This window comes from Rhinopithecus bieti, unplaced genomic scaffold, assembly GCF_001698545.2.
Source record: "Rhinopithecus bieti isolate Rb0 unplaced genomic scaffold, ASM169854v2 scaffold_56174, whole genome shotgun sequence".
Classification (NCBI taxonomy): domain Eukaryota; kingdom Metazoa; phylum Chordata; class Mammalia; order Primates; family Cercopithecidae; genus Rhinopithecus; species Rhinopithecus bieti.
This window is the reverse complement of record NW_016824749.1, coordinates 3,217,474-3,241,072: the sequence shown is the minus strand read 5'-3', so window position 1 is coordinate 3,241,072 and position 23,599 is coordinate 3,217,474. Positions and strand designations below refer to the sequence as shown.

Sequence of the window (23,599 nt, the reverse complement as noted above, 5' to 3'; positions counted from 1 at the left end):
GTCACTACTGGTCGGAAGAGGGTGCTCCCAGCGTCTTGTGGGTGGAGACCAGGGATGTTGTTAAGCACCCCATACCGCACAGGGCAGCCCTGCACAACAAAAACTATGTGGTTCCAAATGTCAGCAGTGCTGCAGCTGAGAGGCTGCTCGAAGATCGTGTCTCACCTCCTTCTCTTTGGACCTTTTCAGGCTATACTATATGTATCTTTAGCTGCAACCACAGCTCCAGAATATTCTGTAATTTCATATCATTGACTGAATCTTCAAAGAGATGAGCAGTTCTCTACAGCCCTTTTGGATAAATCAGGGCAGCATTGCAGGCTCTCAGGTTTAATCCATCCACAAGCCCTCCATCCTTTTTCTGTTTCATAAACAAGCCTCCAGAATTCACCATCCTTGTCACAGCACAGAATTTATTTTCCCCAAATGAACTATTACACTTACCCAAAACAAAGCTCACTTGCCACTTAACTGCTTTCTCAAACTCTTGCTCTAGGTTTGCCATGAGTGGGGCATTTCACAGACCAGAACTACTTAGTGTGAGCTGCAAACCAGGGGATTAACCAAGCACTTCTTTCTCCACATCATTAACAGTAAACACTTCCTCTACAGTCTTTATTTCCTTCCTTTAATACATTTTCCAAAAACCCATGGCCATTTTTTGGAGAGCAGATCCAGCCTGGCTTTCATTAAGTCTTACCGGCTCTGCATCCAGGCCCCAAGGCAGTGCCTCAGTCTGCAACAGGGCGGAGGCCCAGGCTTTCTTTAGGTCCTGATGCTCTGAGCTGAACCCTGGCCGAGGACTGGGTCCTGCTGCCTCTGCCAGGCTGTTGAGACACTAATTTCCGGCCTGTCTGTATTTATGAGTCAGTGATCCCAGGTCCTTCCTGATTGCATTTTCAGCTGTCGTCAGAACTCCACGATCCTTTTCTCATCCCACCTGTACATCATCCTCACTGTCTAAAATTGTGACTGATTGCCTGGCCTAACACAGGAGACTGGGGCAACCATGGTGACTCTTCATCCCCACCCCTCAGACTTCCCTATGTCTGTACTCACCAGCTGACCTACCATATTTTATATTCATTCTTCTATATCCATTACTCTCTTACTTTGTACAGGATAATCTTATCTTGCCAACGAAGCTTCAAATACGCAAGGCCTCGAGTGGAGGAATGAACAGACTCTCTGCTGTGGAGGAGGCTGGAGATGCTAGAACACACCGCTTTCTGCAAAACTTGCTCCCTGCCCTCCAGCCAAGCGGGCATTCTCTTTGTCCTCAATCAGGAGAGCACACTCATCTCAGAGCCCCAGTGTTTGATGCATCCTCTCCTGTATTCTTACTGTTTCTGTCTCATCGCCCTGTGTTTTCTTTGCAGCATGGATCACAACCTTGCTCTTTATCGGCCATGCAAGGTTCAGAAACATCCTTTATTATCTGGGGCATCGTGACTCTGATGAACATAGCTTGGAGCATGTTGCTGATAACAAGGTGAAACAGGAACCCCGCTCGTCATGTGATAGATGGATCCCACATACATACAGATTAAGGCAGAAGTCATCAGATTTGCAGACGGGAAAGCAGCATCATGTTTACATGAAGAAACAATGAGGGCTGCTGAGGGGCAGGAAGTGCCCCTGCCTGGCCTAACAACAGGTACATTCAGAGGCGCTGAGGTGCACAGGTGGTGGTCAGCGACTTCCTAAGGTGGCAGAAAAGGTCTGTACGAGGCTGGGGGTTTATACACTGACTTTAGCTACAATATGAGTGATTTTTAAACAACTTTCAATTGTTCCCTGTATGGGAACAGGGCAATTAACTAGACAAATAGGCTAATTTTTGCTCTTAAGCTATTAAGTGTATTACACAGAACTGTGAAGGGGAGTCTGTTTCTTCCCCTGTGGACACACTCTGGATGTTCATCTGGGGCCCACTGACTGGCAGAGTGGCACCCTCTGTTGACTCTAGAGGCAACTATATTGAACTTAAGTTTGGCGAAGAAAACCAATTCTAATCAATAAGCATATTTACTTATGGAGTGTCTTCTGTTTCCAGGTATTAAAATGGTTTAGAAGTAGTGCTCCAATAATCTACTTCTTAAAAAAGACGTAAGAATAAAACACCACACAGACCAGAGTATGGCACTGCCATGTCTCTAGCATATAACTCAATGTTACTGAAAATATCTCCTGATTAATTCCTTTTTCCCTGAAGACTCCTAATCAGACCAAACCTTTTACTCAATTAATCACTGCTAGTTAAAGATGCAGTGTTATGTACTGAATTTATAACTAGTCTTTTTGAACTTTAAATGTAATCTGACACAAATGAGAAGCAGGTAAATATGAATAAACTTAAATGAAAGGCATTTGTATGAACATTTTATAGTTTGTACTATTCCAACAGATGTCCACCTCCTCCCTCCCCAGCATACGCCCACACACCCTCCACAAAACTCTGCTGCATGTTAATGGCAGTGGTCTCCTACAAAGTAACTGCTGAGCATAATTTTTATATTACCAAAACTATAAAAATAGCTTCTTAAAAGCCCTAATTCTATGCCAGAAGAGGCCACTGGTATTACCTATTCATTGAGGAGGGACTTCCATTCTCAGAATACCAGATTCCTAACCCTATCAGTCATTAGAAGCATTCAAAGAATGCACATGCTTTTACTCAGACACCAACAATCACATTTTAACCACCCAGTTGTTGAAAATTCGGTGAAAGCTAAGGGGAAGTTTAACGTTTTCTCCTACATAAACCCAGTCAGTTTGTCTATGGCAGAATTACTTTATTGAAGTACTCAGGCATGCACAAATGGAATGCACTGTTTTTCTAACTGCAAATTTCTGAACCAGTGGAAAAAAAAACTTCATCTTTATTCAAGGCACTAATTACACTATATTTTAACACCGCAGTCACAGGCAGTGTATGCGATCTTATTTGTGACTAATGAACTCAATTTGGTTGTTTTAAGGGAAACAAATGAAATTTCAAGTATGTTAAATAAACATAGTTTAACCACTTAGAACACATGAGTAAGTTTTTTAAAGTTACTCTCCATTTCCCCCAGTTTTGATGACCTGATCTATAATCTGTACCTGTAACAAGTCTAATGCCCGGGAGAGACAATTTCTAAGTATGCAGAGCTACAGACTTAGGAAAAAAAAAACACAAGTTTAATGGAAGATTTTAATTCTCTAAACTTATTACAAAGAAGACTGAAAGGGACCATATTTCTCGTACTAACAATGGCGCTGAAGAAAACGGAAAACTGTCAACTGTCTTCTCAACATTTCATCACTTTCAGAGGATCTGGCATGAGCAGGAAGTCCTAAAGCAATGTGACCTCTGACTGTACAGAACCGTTTCCACTGGGGTGGAACTTTTACAAGACACGCATTGTGGACCCAATGGCAACCCCTTACCTACCATGCCCAAGGATGAATGCTCCCAACACAGCACCTGGCACATAAAGTGAGCTCATCAGCCCACGGAATGAATGAATGAATGAATGAATGAATGAGGGAATGGTAGCAGAAAACAGACCAAAAACAACCTGCTATGCCAGGATTGCTTCCTGGTGATCCCCCTGGATAAACCGACTCTGGATCTCTTGGCCTCTGGGTCCCGGAACCGTCCAGGCCCACAGCTCCAGACGTTTTTTTTTCTGCCCTTGCTGCCTCAAGCCCCACCCCAGCAGGCCCCAGCTCTGGGGTCTAGTACTCAACCCAGTTGCATGAGGGAAATTCACCTGTTAAAGGCAAGGGGCAAAAATCCAGGTAACTGTGGAAGGGGAGGGAGGGGCAGGCACCTCTTCCTGAGGTTTGAGTCAATTACAATAAGATGAGTCAGCACTGATATGGCGCTTCCTGCTCTGCTGAAGAGAAAATACTCTCTGACAAAAAAGTAAAACGCTAAATTACCAGGCAAGTATCTTCCTAAGTGTGTTTAACCAATATTATAGAAGAAAGTGTGGTTAAAGTAATTTCAGAAATACTGAATTGGTCAAACAAAGTTTCCTATACTGTGGGGCTTCTCAGAGCCTTGAACTGGGCTAACACTGTGAATCCCCCAGAACTTCCCCAAACTGTCTGATGGGCTAAAAGTTAAAAAATAAAAAATAAAAAATAAAAATAAAAAAAATCCTCTTTCTCCGCCGGGCGTGGTGGCTCCAGCCTGTAATCCCAGCACTTTGGGAGGCCGAGACGGGCGGATCACAAGGTCAGGAGATTGAGACCATCCTGGCTAACATGGTGAAACCCCGTCTCTACTAAAAAATACAAAAAACTAGCCGGGCGAGGTGGCGGCGCCTGTAGTCCCAGCTACCTGGGAGGCTGAGGCAGGAGAATAGCGTAAACCCGGGAGGCGGAGCTTGGAGCGAGCTGAGATCCGGCCACTGCACTCCAGCCTGGGTGACAGAGCGAGACTCCGTCTCAAAAAAAAAATAAAAAAATAAAAAAATAAAACAAAAAATCCTCTTTCTCCTAATATGCAAAATTGTATCTAGAGATCAATTTAAGCAATTGTGGCAGATACACAGAAATGCTTCAATACCCAGAACTGATATTGGAAAAGTAGAAACAGACTTTTAACAACTGCAAATTTAAAATGCCACTGAATGCTCCAAAAATACCTGACTCAATCGAGTACAGCACTTCAGCATTTCTCCCTTTGTCCTTGTCCAGAGCTGTCACCTGCAACACAACTGAGCCGACGGCCGCCGATTCATACACCCGCCCTTTGTAGGAGGAAGTGGTGAACCACGGGGCATGGTCATTCGTGTCGCTGACGTTGACCACAATCCTTGCAAAGTTGCGTTTTACAGGCACATCTTGATCTCGTACCTAAAAGAATCGACACATTATCAATCCCATTGGTGTTTTTCTTATAACTCATTAGAAATCACAGTTAATCACACAAAGGCCTCAGGACCAAATGGTGGGAGGAGAGCGGGCAGAGCGCCTACCATGACCGTGAGGGTGTGCTGGTGCACGGCTTCATGATCGAGTTTCTCAGAAGTACAGAGAGAGCCGGTTGCAGGATCAAGACGAAATTTCTTGAGACTCAGTGGATCTCTACTGCCCTGCAGAGTGTAGATCAGCCGGTTTTTCTCATCCTGATCCACGGCACTGATGCGCAGAATTTCTGTTTCTGGCGCCGTATCTTCAGGAATAACAACTTCATACTTCGATGTAGAAAACTGAGGACGATGGTCATTTGTGTCTATTACTTTGATGAATACCTGTAATGGATGACAAAATGTCTCGTACAATATAATATGTCCAATTATGATGTTTTAATACTTAAAGAACCATGAATAAAAGTCAAGTACATTGAAAGAATGACACTGTGGCAAAATAAAATACAAATAGGAGAAAGGCAATAGAAAACCTACAATCATAAATGTCTTATAATATTTCTCACTGGTATATTACTTATCTAAATATGAGTAAGATAATGATGACCTTTCTGAATTCTTGTAACTAACTAATTCTGAAGACAAAATGTGTATATTTTTCACACTTGCCACATCTTTATATGTGGGCAGAACTTCTCTTATGCCTCCACAGAGAAGGTATCTGTAGATTACTCATGTACAGATAACAATTTCCTTTACCAGGATTTATAGAAGACTAATTTCTTATATTAGATTGGAATCTGCAACTACCAATCTACTGAGGTGTGTAAGATAGACGATTACACTATCTAAATTTCTCATTCTCATTTTTGACATCCCAAGCCCTAGATCATAGGTTTTTTTTAATATGTAAAAAGAAAAAATAAGAAATGTGTTTAGAAATCACCGTATTTCTGTAATCATAAACCTACATGTATGTAGTAAATACATTTACTCCCTAAAAGCAATTTTAGTCAATAGACTGAAAACTAAACTCTCTTAATTGTGTCTACATAAAGTAAAAACCTTTGGAGGAAAAAAAGCAAATGTTAAGAAACTTGGTACTAAGCTAAATTAGAAACAAACAAAACTTTGACAGTAAGAGGATTAATTTTCATAATGAAAAAACCTATGGATTTGGCACAGCAGAAATCACTGCCAATTACAAAACACGGTTTAGAGTTTATGAAGAAGAAAACTGTGCTTCACAGGGGCCTACAGAACAAAGGGATCTGCTGGTCCAAGCAGCACAGGAGACCAGAGTCCCAGGCAGAGCTGTCAACCACATGGAGAAGGCCATGAACAGAGAGGCCTTCTGTGAGGGCTACATCAGTGTTCTCATAGAAGACCAAAACATCAAGGATGTTTTAGTTAAATAAAACATAACATGACATTTTGTATGAATTCTAAATGCATCCACCAAACCATGGAAAAGTTTCATGTGAAAGCTGTGTAAACCTTTAAAACTACAGATGCCTCACTTTTACAGGTCAATGATGATCCAGAAGGGATGACTATAAAGGCAATTACCATAAATTAGATTATATATTAATTTCCACTATACATTTAAAAATTATTTTTCCCATGTATTGGGTACTGGGCAGAGAAGTTTAATCCTGCTCCAAGCCTAACTATTATTAAGTAGAAGGAACTGAAAGTAAAAGCAAAATTCAATTGAAACACACTGATCGTGCATTTCCATGCCCAATGCTTGCCTACGTAACACAGTGGGTGTGAAATCAGCATGCAATAGTCCCTGCCCTCATAGAGCTACCAGGCTCACCAGGCAATGTTCTGCACATGCACAGCCTAGCCATGTCTCACATACTATCAAGTCAGTGTTTAAGAGTCTGGAGACTGGCTGAGATGTTCAGAAAGCTCTTTTAAGAGGGCGGTAACGCTTTCTTGGATGTATTTTTGGTTGGCAGGTGAGTAAGTATGAGGAAGGGCTGCGTCAAAGACATGAAGGCAAGCAGTGGGATGGAACATCCTGCCTTTTAGAGGTTGGAGAGGACTTGGAACTCAGGGATGGTACAGTAAAGGAGCAAGAAGAAGGCAGAATCAAACACGCAAGCCTGGACTCCAGAACTGACGTGGGAGGATCACACAGCTCCTTTTGGTCAGAAGAAACTCACTTCCAAGACGAGCGGCAGGGATGAAGAACGGCGACTGGAAGGTGAACTGTCGGTGGGACGAGAGCCCAAACCCGAGCCGATGTGCAACAAAACTATGGTTTTCTGAGTGCTTACTGGGTGACAGGCTCTCAGAGAGTGAAGAACAGGCGCCCTGCGGGTCATCTCATCAACCTTCCTAACACCTCCAAGAGGATGACTGCCACCACCCCCACTTTCCAGGTGAGCACATGGACGCACAGAGAGTTACAGCTATTTGCCCGTGGAAAGGAGCACAAGAGGTGGAGCTGGGATTCCAAGCAAGCGAGCTGCTCCACAGGCCACGATGCTGATGCTCGAGAGAAAGTGAAAGAAGATACGAAAGCAAAGCTGTTTGAAGGAAAGAAAAAAAAAGGTAACTGGATTTGGTAAGTTACCTGGAGATACAAGAGAAAGCCAAGTGACTGGAATCAATAGCGGTCAGCATCCTAAGCCGCACACGCAGGACAGGAAAGCCGGGAGAAGAGCTGTTTCCGTTTCCGCAGGGCACTGGCAATTCTCCCACCATCCTGCCGCCCACCTCTGCTGGAGGCTGCCTGCTTGACCCACCAACGCTCACCTAAACCTTCTCAAATCGGCGTCTGCTGCCCCTGACCTGGAGACACAATGGCTGCTCTGTTGATTTTTGAGTGTTACTTCCAAGCCCCAATCCATCCCGGCGGTATCCTAGCGTCTCACCGCCCAGCTAATTCCTCTGCTCTTCAATCCATCCCCGCTGTATCCTGGTGCTTCTCACTGCCCAGCTGAGTCCTGTGCTCTTCTCCAGGTGGCAGCTGCTGCCCCGCTCCACCTGCTCCCGCCCAAACTCGTATTTCCAGGTTCTCAGCTCAAGAGGAAAAATAATCTAAACACAAATCATTCCCTTTGTCCCACACCTTAACAGGTCAACCTGGGCTCACCGTTCTCCTACAGTCCGACTGCCTTTCCCTGCCAGCGATTAGGATAGCATCTAGAGCCTATGACAGTGGCCCAAAATAAGTTACAGAAGTATCTTTATACTTCTGAAACAATGAAATTTAAGATATTCTGTGTTCCCAAGAAAGAAAACTAGACTCTCTTTCCTGGGTTTCATAGGAATTTTAGTCCATACACATCATACTTCATGCTAAACTTTTAACTGCACGAATTAAAAATACAATTATTGGGAAAGAGTTGCACTGTTCATTATTCATAGAGGTGTTGCCTTTAGTAATGAGAATGCTTGGCAAAGAGGGCCATCTCCACTGTTTATGAAGCTCCTTTTGTTAGATTTCTGGGTAGTCGATTCTGTGAACTGGTCTACAGTTATGCCCCTTAAATCCTTCTCTCAGAATTATCCTGTTAGATTTATTATAATTTATGATGTTTTATTCTCATTTTGTGCTCTAAAATTTTACAAGGGCTTATGTTTAAAGAGAGAAAATCAATAGATTTTGCTTTTTTCTAGAATGAGAACAGCTACCAACTAAATTGAAATTTTCACACCATACTAGAACTTTTACAAGACAATCTCAAAATGACCCCAAAAGCATACAGCATACATATATCAATTTTATATAGACTAAAATCACAAGCATTTAGAGAAATATTTTTGTAAATGGCTTTAAATTATCTACCCATTTATTAATCGAAAAGACATCATAGACGATAATTTTTATCTTTTAATGCAGCTCAATGACTTAGCAGATGATGTGTCTCGCTTAGGATTTAAAACAGTATAATCTAATGCTAGAAAACTGAAACTCAGAAGCATCTTGTTCTCTGACATTTAACTTCTTTCTTTTTCATTTAGGCCACAGTAGGTTATAAATACGCCTTTAGCTTCTGCCATCCTAGTGTAAGCTCCAAGAAAGCAAGATTGTTTCCTACTATTCACCTTCCAGAATGGTACCTGGCATGTAACAAGTATTCAACAAATACTTGTTAAAGAAATGAGTGAATGACACTCTGCTTGCTCCTGAAACCTCACGATGATTCTTCTCTCTAGGAATACTCCTTCTGTATACTTCAAACGGCCCACATGAGAACCAAAGAAAAGTAGTAAGAAAGAAGAGAATTTAAATTTAACTTACAGGATTTTAACACTTCAGTGTGAAATCCCCATAATCTGGCCATCTCAATTATCAGATAGGAGCAAATAAAGGTGTTAAAGGAATGATTAGAACAATTTTATTAATTATTTGACATAGCCAGGAGGAATCCAAAAAAAAAGTGATTTAGAAGATAACCACTTTATCCAGTTTTACTGAAACTGATTTAAACAATTCATTCTCAATAGTGACGTGCTTTACGTTAATATAGTTTAAAATGAGTATAAAATTCCAAGATTTTGATGGTATAACATTGGTCTGGTTTTGTTTTTGAAGTCTTTTCTCAAAATTCTCAAAACTGCTTAATTATATGCAAAACCTAAATTGGGATATGGAATTTTCTTTCCCTAAATAAAAATTCTTAGTGTGCATGTGTGTAAACTATACCAACACACACACTCTTCTGATTTTAGACCCTCACAGGGCAGAATCCACAGCTCCTATTTCCTGTGGACCCCCCCAAGTCAGAATGTTATCTCCATCCTCCTCTGACAACCGCATCATTAGTAATTCACTGACCTGAGTGAGGAGAGTGGTGGTTCCATCTGTGGCCTCGACTGTGAGGTTGTAGTTTGACTTCTGTTCTGCATCAAGAGGTTTGGCAACAATGATGGTTCCAGTTCCCTTGTCCACATCGAAGTGACTGTCGTAGTTGCCACCTAGTTTACATTGGGACAAGAAAAGTAAAAACAGTCACAGGATAACACTCTGTAGTTTATTTTGTGGCTTTCTAATACTTAATGGCACTGAAAAAAACTTCTAATATACTAGCAAAGAGTTTCCAAGGAGGAGCATTTTGAAAGACAAGAGTGGCCAATTAGAAAGACAATGCTTGTTATGGCAAAGTGAACCCTAATTGTCCAGGAAGCAACTAACCCAACGAAAGAAACCAAGAAAGCAACTCTGAAAACAAAGACATTGCTAATACTGCCAATGAGTTACTTTCAATTGGCTTTTTCAGGGGTTCTGAATTTCTCTTCAATCTGTATCTTAGTAGTTATACGAACCATCACTGGGCCATTTAAAAGTTTACTTACTAAGAAAACTTTCTGATACTTTGAGCAAATTGGCCTAATAAAATAGCTATTAAAAATCAATGTTAACTCTAAAAAAAAAATAGTGGTAGTTAACTTCAATTAGTCCTGGCTACTATAAACTATTTGAAAATATTGTTTTCTCATTTTGACAAACACAAAGCCTAATGAAACAGAAGTTTCTATCCTACTAATATTATCCAAGTATTTTTGATAAAACTCTCTTTTCAAATCCATTGACCTAGATATAAAATGAGATGGGATGAAAATAGAGGCTTAATGTCATGATGAAATTGTACTACTAAATCTAACCAAGAAACGAAACAACACACACGACGTCTTAAGAGAAACCTAAAACCACAGAGCAAGGTGAGCATCACGTGCCAACACGCTGGCGAATGGGATGGGTGGCCATGCGCACACTACGGAAAAAGAAAAAAAAACAGCAATGGAAGATAGTCATTGGAAATAAAAAAGTTAAAAAAAAAACAAGGTTTTTATTTTAGATCTCATAATCTGAGGCAAATTATGTGATCTCAGCAGATACCTTCTGCTGTACAGTTCGGGTCACAAGTCATCTGAAAGATGTAAAAAACTTCTCTAGCAAGCGTGTCTCCTGGCACAGCCAAAAAGAAGCAAGCACGCATGGAAAGCAAGCACAGAATAAGAGCAATCAATCAAACCAGGTCCAAGCACAGCAAGGTTACACAGCGAGGTCAGGTACTGCACAGCAGCAGCCTGTCGATCTGGAAATGTGATAAAAGTTAACAGAAAGCAAACAAACGATTTTGAGTATCGTTAACTATGAAAATAGTCTCTTTTTCCCCTTCCCTTAACAGGATGTCGCAATGGTTTCATAGGTGTTGATGACATGGATTTCATACAATCACCAAACTGGTAAAACAGCCCAACCGTTTAGCATGAACGTTCCAAAGGTAAGGCCTGGCCTGACACGCCCGGGGTCTGGGTCCATCAGCTGCAACTTTTGGGGGCTGGGGGGTAACATGACTAAGGGGTAGAAGAGGAAAAACGGACATAAAGTCCCCCCTAGAGAAATGAATCACAACAGATACACTTGTTCTTAAATACCCTTGTAACTAAAATGTGAGGAAACAATTAAAAAAAAAAATCTAAGATGCCAAAGTCTAATGTGAAATTTAAAAAATATGTTGACTAGGGTATTACATTCAATGTCTTACCTAAACTACATGACAAATAAGAAGAAATGGCTTTAGCAAGTAAATGTGACTGGAGGATGAAATAATTTAATGAATCCTCATTCCTGTTGAAAATGAGGTAAATAAAACTAAAAACCCACAGCTGGTACCATAACTTTAAAGGTATACGAATCAAAATTTGTAAGCTTATTCCCTCTTAAATATTGACATGTGATAGTCACACAGGCATAGTTACTTTAAATGTTCCAATCATATTCACTAAAAATAACAATGTGCTACAGGTTATGTTATCAATAATTAAACATTAAGAAGTTGTGCTTTTGGACCAAAACATTCAGGGCTTTTGTCTGTAACTCCTTGATGAACTTTTAAAAAATTTTATTTTTAAATTAATAACTTGGTAGAATAGAGGACCTATTTTAAACAAGTTTAATATATGCTATATACTATGAAAAATTTTGCAATCAAAATATTATAGTTTAAAGCAAATTCTCCACCTGTCGATCGTATTCCCAATTTTAAATCCTGACACGTGCCCAAAACTCATCAAACCGTATGCAGGTTCTCCTCAGTGTAACCCGTAAGGACAAGGAAAACGAGGAGGAATGCTTACCCGTGATGTCAAACCAAAGAGGTATGCCAGGAGGCTCAACAGATATTACTCCAATCATGTGAGCAACGGGGTCACTTTCCATCACAGTAAAGGTAAAAAATGATTCTTCAAATGAAATGGGCTCCGGGGACGGTTTGGGTTTGGAGATCCATTCAATATGGAGTCTGGTGGTCGATGACTTTTGAGGGCGACCATTGTCAACTGCCTTAATCTGCAACATTTGGGCAGAGGGGATTAAAAACAGCAAATCAGAAGTTACCACCCAGAAATGAATGGAGCACAGACTGGTTTGGTCTTAAACTGAGCCAATTTCAAACACTTAACATTTGTATACTGTGTACTGAATGCCTGATAAAAGAACGATTTCATGACCACATTGAACAGAAACAATAAGCACCCTGAATGACAGATGAAAAGGAAAAACAAACCCGTGCTTCTCCAACATTATCCGGTAACGCCTAATGGGGTCATTAGGTCACAAACACTTCAGCCGTTTACAAAACAGAAATAAAGTGACTAAAGAAGAAATGCAAAATAAGCTTTATAGTCACAACATATAAAAAATTACACTACTACAATCTTAACTCACGGAAAGAATATCATATTCTCCGGCTGCTGAAAACTTCTTGGACGAAACCACTCCAGTTTTGGTTCAATGAAAATTTGCTGTGCTCATTCCCTTCTTCGATGCTGTAGGAGATTTCTGCATTGGGCCCTTCATCTTTGTCGGTGGCTATAACGCGATACAGGGGCTCCCGTCTGGCGTTTCTTTCTCGGTCTGGCTTTTCCCGCTCAGGGAGTCTGATTTTGTAGAACTTTTGCAGAAACTGAGGTTTGTTGTCATTTTCATCAAGGATTTTCACAATGACTCTTGCAATGGTTGATTTGGGAGGACTACCATTGTCTGTCACAGTAACCTGTTTTTTTAAAGTTAACAGATAAACATGTTAGATATACTATATAAAAAGGATCTTCTTCCTAATGCTACTCCGCATGTGTGTAAAGCTCTACCTTTCGCAGGGCACGAGGACTCAGCACAGCAGCTCCTCATTCCAACAACAGCGCTGGAAGGAGGTGAGGCAGCACCTCCTATCTCTACAGGGAGAGAGTCAAGGGGGCAGGCATAGCTAAGAAAGAAACAGCCGCACCCCTGCACGCCTTCCTGACCACGCCGGCTCTCTTCTCACACTACTGTAACTTGGAAAGCGAACTTCACCCAAATGTTAAGCTACCAAAAACTTAATACCTTTAGGCCATGGAAGAGATACGTGAAGATTCGGCTTTACACATTTAAAGAGTCTTCTTAAAACAATACACTCTACATACTTAAAATAAAATTTCCAAATATCACGTAAAAAATGTTAAACTTCATCAATAAAATATACTAAATTGTCATTTAAAAGTACATGTTAAATATATAGCACACCTTTTAATACCAGTAATCACCATTTTATTTTGGCTGTTTTCCTCTACAGATGTTTTATAGGAGTGGACCTAAACATTTAAATTTAAGACCAACTCATTAAATAAGATTTTCAGTAAAATGATGATAAAATAACTTTCATTTTAAGTAAACTAACCATATATTCTTATATTCTATTTAGGAAAAAATATCAGAGAGTCTTGAGGACTGCACTGATGACTGTTTCTATATCCGTAAGAGACCATTTCACCCTTAAATCAAATGTTCACGTTTATGTCAATGGGTACATTAAATGTAATGATATTAGTAATGCTTATTCTCCCCTCATCCACACTGCACCTTCTTCCAAATGAATTACCAAAACACTAAAAACAGTCAGGTAGACTGAAGTCTGGCAGTTGTAAATCCTGTTTATTAGAGTGTGACTATACCCTGATGGTGCCTGTCAAAAATATTTAAGTAGTTGCTTTACTTTATATTATTTACCTTCCTAAGCTTTTTCAAAATAAAAGTATTACTATTTTAATTTTAAACTCTCGAAACATTTCCTTTTCATCAGTTTGCATATGAGCTTTAGAAAAACAAGAAAGAGAAATACAAGCAAGCACTATGTTTTTTAGTATTCATCACCAAATTGTTCCTAACTTTGGGTTCAAGAACCAGTAGCTAGTCACAGCTTTCAACACGTAATGCAGACACACTATCTTTAAGACAGCCAAATCAATGCCAGCACTGGCTCTCAAATATACCACACCCAAAGGACCCTACTGAAAAATACACAAATTATGTATGCTGAAGGGGAAATGTATTTCCCATCAATGTCCAAAAATTACTTTCAAAGTGCTATACATCTGGTATCTGCTTCCACCTAGCCTTTGACACTCACTGAGAAAAGAGGGCTCTGGAGTGAGGTATGCAATTAATGTGAAATTTGTAAGGACTGGAGCAAAATGTCAACATAACTACTGCTCTCCTATTTTCCCATCTGTTTATTTTTGTTAGCCACTGCACTCGCCCCTTCTGTCAATCCTTGTCGTGAGAGAATGCAAATTCAAACTCTGCTCTATCGTAAAGAAAATGAATTCAAGGGACCTTTACACTCTAAAAACTAAAAACTCAGATGTAGTAGATGAAGCAGTTCCTAACGGGGAAAGCACCGTGGCCGTGAAACCACCTTTGCCTGCGGGGATTCCCAATTTCCATGCACACACACGTGTACGCATGTACACACACGTGTACGCATGCACACAGGCACACACTGCACAACTACAAAAGACTAAGTATTTACTGACAACGGTAAGAAAACTTGACCAAGGATAAAATGAAATTAAGCAGGCATTATAAACAGCAATATTAAAAGAAATTTTTGGAAGTTACAGTTTAGAATTTTGTCACTTATACTGTTAGAGTGGAAGAAGAGCGCTGATAACTCAATTCAACAAAGGCAGGTGGCCTTTTGCAAGCCTGACTCTGACAGTGAACACCAGCCTTCCAGACGGGACAGAGGGATGTCTCTGCGCCCCATCTCCGTGGTCTGCCTGTCTCTTGGCCACTTTCTGATGACACGGACCCGCGATCTCATCAACCTGACGTCCATGTTACGCTCCACCTTCCCTCTCCAAGTTATTTGTGGTCTTTTTCTGCAATGGATTTACTATTAGCCAAAAACCAGGTGACCAACAAATGATAAGCAGCTATGGGTTTTCTAAGGCCTAAAAGGCCTTGTAAAGTAGCCATGAAAATGAGAAGTCTTACTAGAACCTTCTAGAAGAGCACATCTGCGACTTCCATCTACTTTTACTTTTGAGGCATTTAAGAAGCACCAACTAAGTAATTCATAGTTTAAAATGCAAAAATAATGCAATTGTTTAAGAGTAAAAAAATGAATCCGGAAACAAATTACCTCTAGTTAAAAAGGTTGAAACAGATCTATAAACACCAACATAAATATATCTCAAAACATAATAGTAAGGGGGAAAAAAGATGTATACAGAAAAACATCACTTATGTAAATGTAAATGAATTCCACATGACACTGTTTACAGTTCTGTTTGCCCCGTGTGTCTGTGTGAGCATAAAATACAAAGATCTGAATGGGGTCCATGACAGTGGCCGTGTATTCTGGGAATGTCATTGAGGGATAAAGGGCACAAGAGCTATATTCATTAACAATTTCCTTATATTCCTTTTTCCTAATAACCAGTAAATAATAATAATACAACAAAATATTAATAGCTAAGAACACTGGTTAATGGGAACAAGATTGTTCTTTCCCATGATACTTACAACTATGAATCTTTAAATATTAAAGATAAAAAAAATACCTCTAATATGTGTTCATCTTGCTGTTCTCGGTCTAGCTTCCTTGATGTAGTTGTGATGAGACCTGTAAAATGGTAACAGTTCATTAATCCTCACAAAATAAGGTCAATTACAAAATATTGCAATTAAAATCACACTCTTGGCCAGGCACAGTAGCTCACGCCTGTAATCCCAGTACTCTGGGAGGCCCAGGTGGGTGGATCACTTGAGGTCAGGAGTTGGAGGCCAGCCTGGCCAACATGGTGAAACTCTGTCACTACAAAAAACACAAAAATTAATCAAGCGAGGTGGTGCGTGACTGTAATCCCAGCTACTTGGGAGACTGAGGCAGGAGCTGCTTGAACCTGGGAGGTGCAGGTTGCTGTGAGCAGAGATCACACCAATGCACTCCAGCCTGGGCAACAGAGTGACACTCCGTCTCAAAAATAAAATATAAAACAAAACCAAACTCTTTTAAAAGTCTAAGCAAATTTCTTCTCAAGAAAAAAGGAAGAAAGAAATTTCTTACTAAAGAAATTTAATTTCCAGGTATGGTTAGTTATTTTGTCTACAAACAATAGCATACTTTATACTTTCTTACTTTAATGACTCATAAACATATTGGATAGATGACAAATAGTAAGAAAGTAGAAAAACTGGAATCAGTTACATTTTCTGTTTGTTAGTGGTTTCAATACACATTTTGTCAGAAAAGATTTTTTAAAGGTGAGATGAAGTTATCCAGGATTTCAATCTCATCCATCTCCTTTAACTGCTCAACAGATAACTGAGAGTTGACAGAAATAACTTCTATAACTGTATTAAAAAGGGCTATTGAAAATAAAATGTTAACTCTAATTTATTACCTTTGAATTATCCACTCTCATAAATAAAGAACTGTTATAAAAGCAATGTAATTTTCTGGGTAATCTTGCTCATTTAATTTCCCATACAAGAAAATTAATGATTCTCAAATTCCAAATTCTAGAAAAAAAAATTTCCTATCGAACTAGAATATCTATATGAGTTTTGAATTCTCTTGAGAACTTTAATAACTGCTCAACTGTCAGCATATGTTGGAACTAGAAGATAATTACAATTTATAAAATGTATTCTTGTGCTTCACCAAAACCACAAACAAAATTCCCCTAACCACTAAAATGTCGTCCCCAATCTGTGTTGATAGTGACAGGTACATCCAGCATGATCTGCANACTTCTATAACTGTATTAAAAAGGGCTATTGAAAATAAAATGTTAACTCTAATTTATTACCTTTGAATTATCCACTCTCATAAATAAAGAACTGTTATAAAAAGCAATGTAATTTTCTGGGTAATCTTGCTCATTTAATTTCCCATACAAGAAAATTAATGATTCTCAAATTCCAAATTCTAGAAAAAAAAATTTCCTATCGAACTAGAATATCTATATGAGTTTTGAATTCTCTTGAGAACTTTAATAACTGCTCAACTGTCAGCATATGTTGGAACTAGAAGATAATTACAATTTATAAAATGTATTCTTGTGCTTCACCAAAACCACAAACAAAATTCCCCTAACCACTAAAATGTCGTCCCCAATCTGTGTTGATAGTGACAGGTACATCCAGCATGATCTGCACCTCTGACCTTAAAATCAGGTGGAGCCTGTGTGGCAGGACAATTACCAGGGCTAAACGCTCTCCTGCCAGTGCTGTTCCCCCCCGCCCCCCCCCCATAGGGAAATACTTCAAATAATTCACATTTAGGAATAGACTTTATTAATCTAATTTATTTTCTCCCATCATCTTAACTAATTTCACTGAACTATCAATTAAGGGATATTCAAAATGTTTCTCTGCAGTTATAAGTGAAAGCTTTGTGTTTTCATTTAATTCAAAGGTTTATTTTTTCCTTAAGTAATTACTAAGAATCTAAATCAACACTATTTTCCTCACAATTCAACGAAACAGTGTTCTCTTTTTAACAAGGACAACAGAAGACTATATCATACCTCCACACTGGGGTTTTCCCAGACCATACGTCTAGACTAAAAGGGGCTAACGGGAAATGCTTCACACTGCTTAAGGGTGTAAAAATGACACTTAAATGTGGCACAAGCTTAATCTTCATTAGTCAAAAACCTTTTAAGTTAAATCTCTTTTTTCCCCTATTAAAAATGTATCACCCTCTTCTAACTGTGGTTGTAAATAGTTCAGGAATGACAAGAAGCCACTTGGTAAGTCCCACATCTAATTATTGTAAATGTGTCCACCAGGAAGTCGTGATCGATGGTAACATCACGTGGAAAAGCAGCTTGACACATTCGCCAGAAAATAGTATTCTTCTGTAGGGCACTTAATCACTCACCAGACAGCACTGTGCAAATACGTGTGAGCAAATACAATTCCTCACTCTACAATTTACTTACAGTACACAAGAAGGCTAATGAAAGCTGTACCTGCGTCCATACCACCAATTCCATGTAAAAAGGCTGGGCGTGCTGGCTCACACCTGCAATCCCAGCACTTTGGGAGGCTGAGGCGGGCGGATCACCTGAGCTAAGAAGTTCAAGACCAGCCTGGCCAACATGGCAAAACCCTGTCTCTACTAAAGATACAAAAAACTAGCCAGCATGGTGGCACGCACCTGTAATCCCAGCTACTCAGGAGGCTAAGGCAGAAAAATTGCTTGAACCTGGGAGGAGGAGGCCGCAGTGAGCTGAGATTGTACCACTGCACTCAGCCTGGGGGACAGAGCAAGCCTCTGTCTAAAAAAAAAAAAAAAAAAATCCACATAAAGCCAAAAGGCTACCTGACCACCTCCTTCCTGGGTCTGAAATTATCTGCATGTTCTATAGGCCTCAAATTAATTCTCTTCTGTTAACTCAGATGGACCATTAATCCCATCCCAATGCAATGAATGGTAATACCCCCTTCTTTCCATTCCAGTCTGACGACCCCGAGTCACTGCCTCACCCCTCAGTTTAAACTGAAGTGGGTTTACACTCACTGCAGGGACTCGCGTGGGTTCCTGCTGCTGGATTCTCCAAGTCCTAATATTTCTTCTATCATAATATTACTCCACAGTATTAAAGCCCCTCATTTAAAAATAAGTCTTTTTTCTATACTGGAAAACCCATGAGGACACAGACCGTCTTTCTTGCATAGCTTGCTCACGCAGCTCTTTCTCTCTTACCCTCAAGAAACACTTAAATGTGTGAACATGTGAATTTCTTAAAACTATGAAAGAGCAGAATTAAAAATATGATCTAGAGTGAGGGAGATACATAAAACTACTGTAAACCTGAAAATGATATAAATTCACAGCTCGTAAGTGAGCCAACAGAGAACCCTTTAGTACATATTTATAGGCAGGGTGTACCAGGTGCTGCGATGGGTTGTTAGGTGCTAGCAGCAGCACCCTGCAGGTATTAAGCAGCACAGATCTGAAGTGCAGGGAAGAAGTTGTGGGCACACAGACAGGTGTGACTCAGGCCACAAGCACAGAAGTGAGTATGAAAACTAAAGAGAACAGTGGACCTATAAAAAAGGTAAAGAAAATAGCAGGCTGATTTTCAGCCTAGGAAGCAATCTGCTGGAAGAGAAGCTTGGTTTCCCAGAAGCCAAAAGCAAGGGATTTTAAGGACGTACTTCAGAGAAGCCTGGAAGGAAAGAGAAAGTGAGGCAGGAAGCAGACAAAGAGAAATATTTCTTTTACGAAGATTGTCTCACATGTAACTGTAAACAACAAAAGAGAAGACGAAGATCTAGACCCTCACTAACAACTACAGTCGCCACTAGCCACCCGAGGCCAGTGAAGTTTAAATTAATTAAAATTCAGTAAAGTTTACATTTCAGTTTCTCAATCACACTAAGCCAAATTTCCAGGGTGCAGCAGCCCCTGTGGGCCAGTGATGACAGCATGGAGCAAGGCAGATGCAGAACGTGCTCCCCACAGCAGGAAGCTGCTGGACAGCACCGGTCTACACACGAGACACAAGTCACAAATCAAGGTCCTGCAAGAAACCCTGCAAGTTGCATTTACTTCTCTGTGAAGAACACGTAAGATATTTCAGACTGACAAAACAAACAAATAACAACAAAAAAACCTCTTTGAATTCACAACACTCTTAGCAAAAAGAATCTTAGCGAGGCTGCCATAGCGCTTTTCCCTAATGCCATCTCCAGAGAGAGGCCGGGCACGAGTGTCCTATGGGGGCACCCTCTCTGCAAAAAATTAGGGTAAAATTAAGGCTTCTTGTGGGATTTTCACACAGAATGAAAACAGAATTTCCTAATGAAGTTGTGGGATTTTCACACAGAATGAAAACAGCATTTCCTAATGAAGTTGTGGATTTTCATACAGAATGAAAACAGAATTTCCTAATGAGGCGATGACATACTAGGCGTTCTGGGTATCTTTTAGAGGTGTACTTTATCTTACAGCAATCAACACACGGTGTGCCTGACCCCCGGGGAATGCTACCCGAACCCCCTGCACGCTGGCCATGCGAAACCATCTACTGAATGCGTTCTGTGTTCACGCTCACTCATGCCTCTGTGAGCATCACTCCTGCTCATCACCCCCCGACCCCTGCCCACCTGAAACATCTACTTCAAACATACTTCCAAAGTACAACTGCTCCTTGTACCCACTACATGTAGGCAGGAAGTGTCCTCATAAGTATATCCACTTCTTTCATTTTCGACATCTGTGCTCATCTGCAGTATTTTTGCCAAATTCCAGAAAGATATATACTTAAAGGAAACTGTACAGAACGTCAGAACTAAAGAGAAACCTTTAAGATTATCAAGTTCAGCTGCCGGAACCAAAGAGAAGTTAAAATTTTCCAAGTCCACTAGTAAGTCATGAACAAACCAGGAGCAGGATTTCGTTCTCTTGAGGCTCAGATGAGCGCTCTTTTCTCCCTATTTTTCACGCCTAACTGTAATTTACTGTGGTATAGTATTCCAGCTCTCCATGAACTCTAAACTGTGACTTTCATAAACCATAAGGAAAAAACAGGAAAGATTCATCATTAGTCATTTAATAGGTCCACAAAAGCAAGTGAGGAGACAAAAGAGGAGGCAAAAGCAGAAAATGTATATGCAATTGTTTTCTTTTGTAACTTTGTGTTTTATCTTCCTCTTCTGCCAAGCACTGATAATTAAAATAGAAAGGAAGAAAACAAGAAATTTTCTTTCCTTGGTCCAGAAAAACGCTTTCTATATAACAAAGCCATGATACATGTAGGTGGGCTGAGACAGCAGACACAGTATATTCCCACCAATGAGCAGTTACCAGGTCACCCCATAAATGTATGCACAATGCAAGAACCAAACTTCACGGCACTTGATGAACGTCATTAAAAACCACTCATGGCCTTTCAATGCCACTTTAGATATTTAGAGATGAGTTCATTTAGAACAGAGAGAATGTCAGATCAGCTCTAATGTTTCAATATAGAATTGTACTCTTTGACATTTATTATAAATCAACATCAAAACCATCTCCAAACTTCTCAAAATTCAAGAGATAAAGTAGACTTCGCAAAGTAGATAGACATAAAAGTGAACATCAAAGGACTAGCAGGTGAAGACAGTCATGTGACATGGTCCATGCAGCTGGAGTGATCTATGCATTCAGCCTACTGTGTTGTACTGTACACTCAGAAAGTGGAGATAAGACAGTCTTGCTTGCAAGAAACCAGAATGAAGGCTAGAAGTTGGCAAAGACTACTTTATATGTGAGAAACAGTAAGACAGGCTAGATTATAGGGCACTAACAGAAAACACGGCACAGGAGCTACACACAGAAAACAGGAAGCAGGAAGAAGGCTCTTGCCAGCAACTCTGTGTTTCAGGAAAGTGTGGACTTGGTTGGATGAGAAGACATGTGGTCTAGTCATTCGTGCTGCTCCAGCAGACAACCCACCCACCACTGTCCGACATGCGAGTGAGGCCACTGAGGACCAGACAGCCACTAGCCAAGCCTGCACAAGAGTGGAAGAAGCGCCCAGCAGAACCCTAAACTAAATTATGAGTTATTTCAAAAGTGGAAGAACCATCCAGCAGAACCCTAACCTAAATTATGACAGTTATTTCAAGCCACTCAATTTTGACAGTTTGTTAGCCAAGGTATTATGTTTTAATATATACTTCATTACATATGTGTGTGTGGGTATATATATGTGTTAATCTCTCTAAGCCTGTAAAAAATTGAGATATCTCCACATATGTATATGTGTATATCTTCACATATGTATGTGTAAATATGTGAAGATACCCCAGTTTTTACAGGCTTAGAGAGATTAAGTTGCTTACTCAATGTCATTTAGCAAAGTACTGAAGTTGGGGGTTCAATAAATCTAGTAAGTCTACATTAAAAGTGAAAGAAACCAGGGAGGCACTGAAGACTTTGGTTCTATAAAAAATAAATTGCAACATCAGCACTGTGGATACAGATAGATGGCATAATCCCAGCACTTTGGGAGGCCAAGGCAGGTTAATCACTTGAAGCTAGGAGTTCAAGACCAGCCTGGTCAACATGGAGAAACCCCATCTCTACTAAAAATTCTAAAATTAGCTGGGTGTGGTGGCGTGCACCTGTAATCCCAGCCACTTGGGAGGCTAAGGCACGAGACTCATTTGAACCCGGGAAGCGGAGGTTGCAGTGAGCCGAGAGCGGGCCACTACAATTGAGACGAGGCGACAGAGTGAGACTGTCCCATTCATATATATGAAAGATGGCAGCTAGAGAAGGAAAAAAACAGGATTTCTGAATAGGATTCAGGGCCAACTGCAACGAGAGAGCAAGCACTTGTGATCTGTAGTAAGAGTCATCGACAACCCCATACTGTAAAAGACAGGGTCCTGGCTCTAAAGGAAGGAAACTCTGCAGTCCTGTGTTCACCTCACCTGGAAGGAAATTTACTTGGAACCACTTTTCAATCACTCTACTAGAGAATAAGCAGAGGAAGGGAAAAGATCAAGGGAAAAAGGTAAAAATCTGGTCAGCCGATATATTCTTTTACTCTGGTTATTTTCCTCTACCCCCTACAATGATTTCAGCCTTTCCACCCTTTTATTTTACAATAATTCATGAACCACAGTCATACACATTCTAGAAAAGCACTGTCCAACAGAAATTTCTGTGACGATTTGTGTGTTCTATAATTTGCACTGTCCAATACGGTAGCACCAGGCCACACGTGGCCACTACGCGCTTGAAATGGAGCTGATGTCACCAAAGAACTGAATTTTAACTTTAAATAATCTAAATTTAAATAGCCACCCATTATGTCTGATCCTTTACAGCATCTCCAATTTCAAATGCTGCCTGTCAAAACTAAAACTTTAACATCTGCAATATTCAAAATCTTTTCTGTGGTTAAAATTTGAAGCAAAATATTTATCTAAATCCAAATTTCTGTAGACATCTGTCTTAATCCTACATAGAAAAAAAAAAAAAGTAAAAGTTTCCCAGATTTTGACTGTGCTGGCACTGCCCTGCCACGCTCCTGCCCACCACTCTCTGCTATGAGTCTCCACTTGGCTCAGTGGGCAACCAAGAGGGCTGCTTTAGAATTGCTGCTCTGCTGCTTCACCTGAACACATACCAACCAAGAGGCTCTGTGCTTAGCTGTGATTCGGAGAATCATTACTCTACTAGTTTTTTGTTTTGTTTTTGCTTCTTTTTCCTAAGCACTAGAAGTGAATAAATTAATCTACGTTCATAAACAGCAGTGATGTCATAATGTTTACGATCTCAGTCACCCACTTGTTCAGTCAGCACTGCTATTCAACTGCTCAGAATGCTGTTCCCGAATGTCACCATGAGAGACATACACAAAAGCCTAAGACAAGGCTCTTGTCCTCAAAGGCATACAATGTATTTAAGGAAACAACTCCCACATGTAAAAGG

The 23,599-nt window shown here is 40.2% G+C and overlaps 1 protein-coding gene across 1 annotated transcript in view; it reads right to left on the bottom strand.

Annotated features, from left to right (window-relative positions):
• The window catches only part of FAT1 (FAT atypical cadherin 1), a 127,467-nt gene that overhangs the window by 39,144 nt on the left and 64,724 nt on the right, over nucleotides 1–23,599 (bottom strand). The window contains 7 exon segments of the mRNA XM_017862632.1: nucleotides 4,641–4,851; nucleotides 4,974–5,249; nucleotides 9,664–9,803; nucleotides 11,970–12,180; nucleotides 12,559–12,619; nucleotides 12,621–12,886; nucleotides 15,717–15,778. Coding sequence (XP_017718121.1) covers nucleotides 4,641–4,851; nucleotides 4,974–5,249; nucleotides 9,664–9,803; nucleotides 11,970–12,180; nucleotides 12,559–12,619; nucleotides 12,621–12,886; nucleotides 15,717–15,778 — 1,227 coding nt within the window.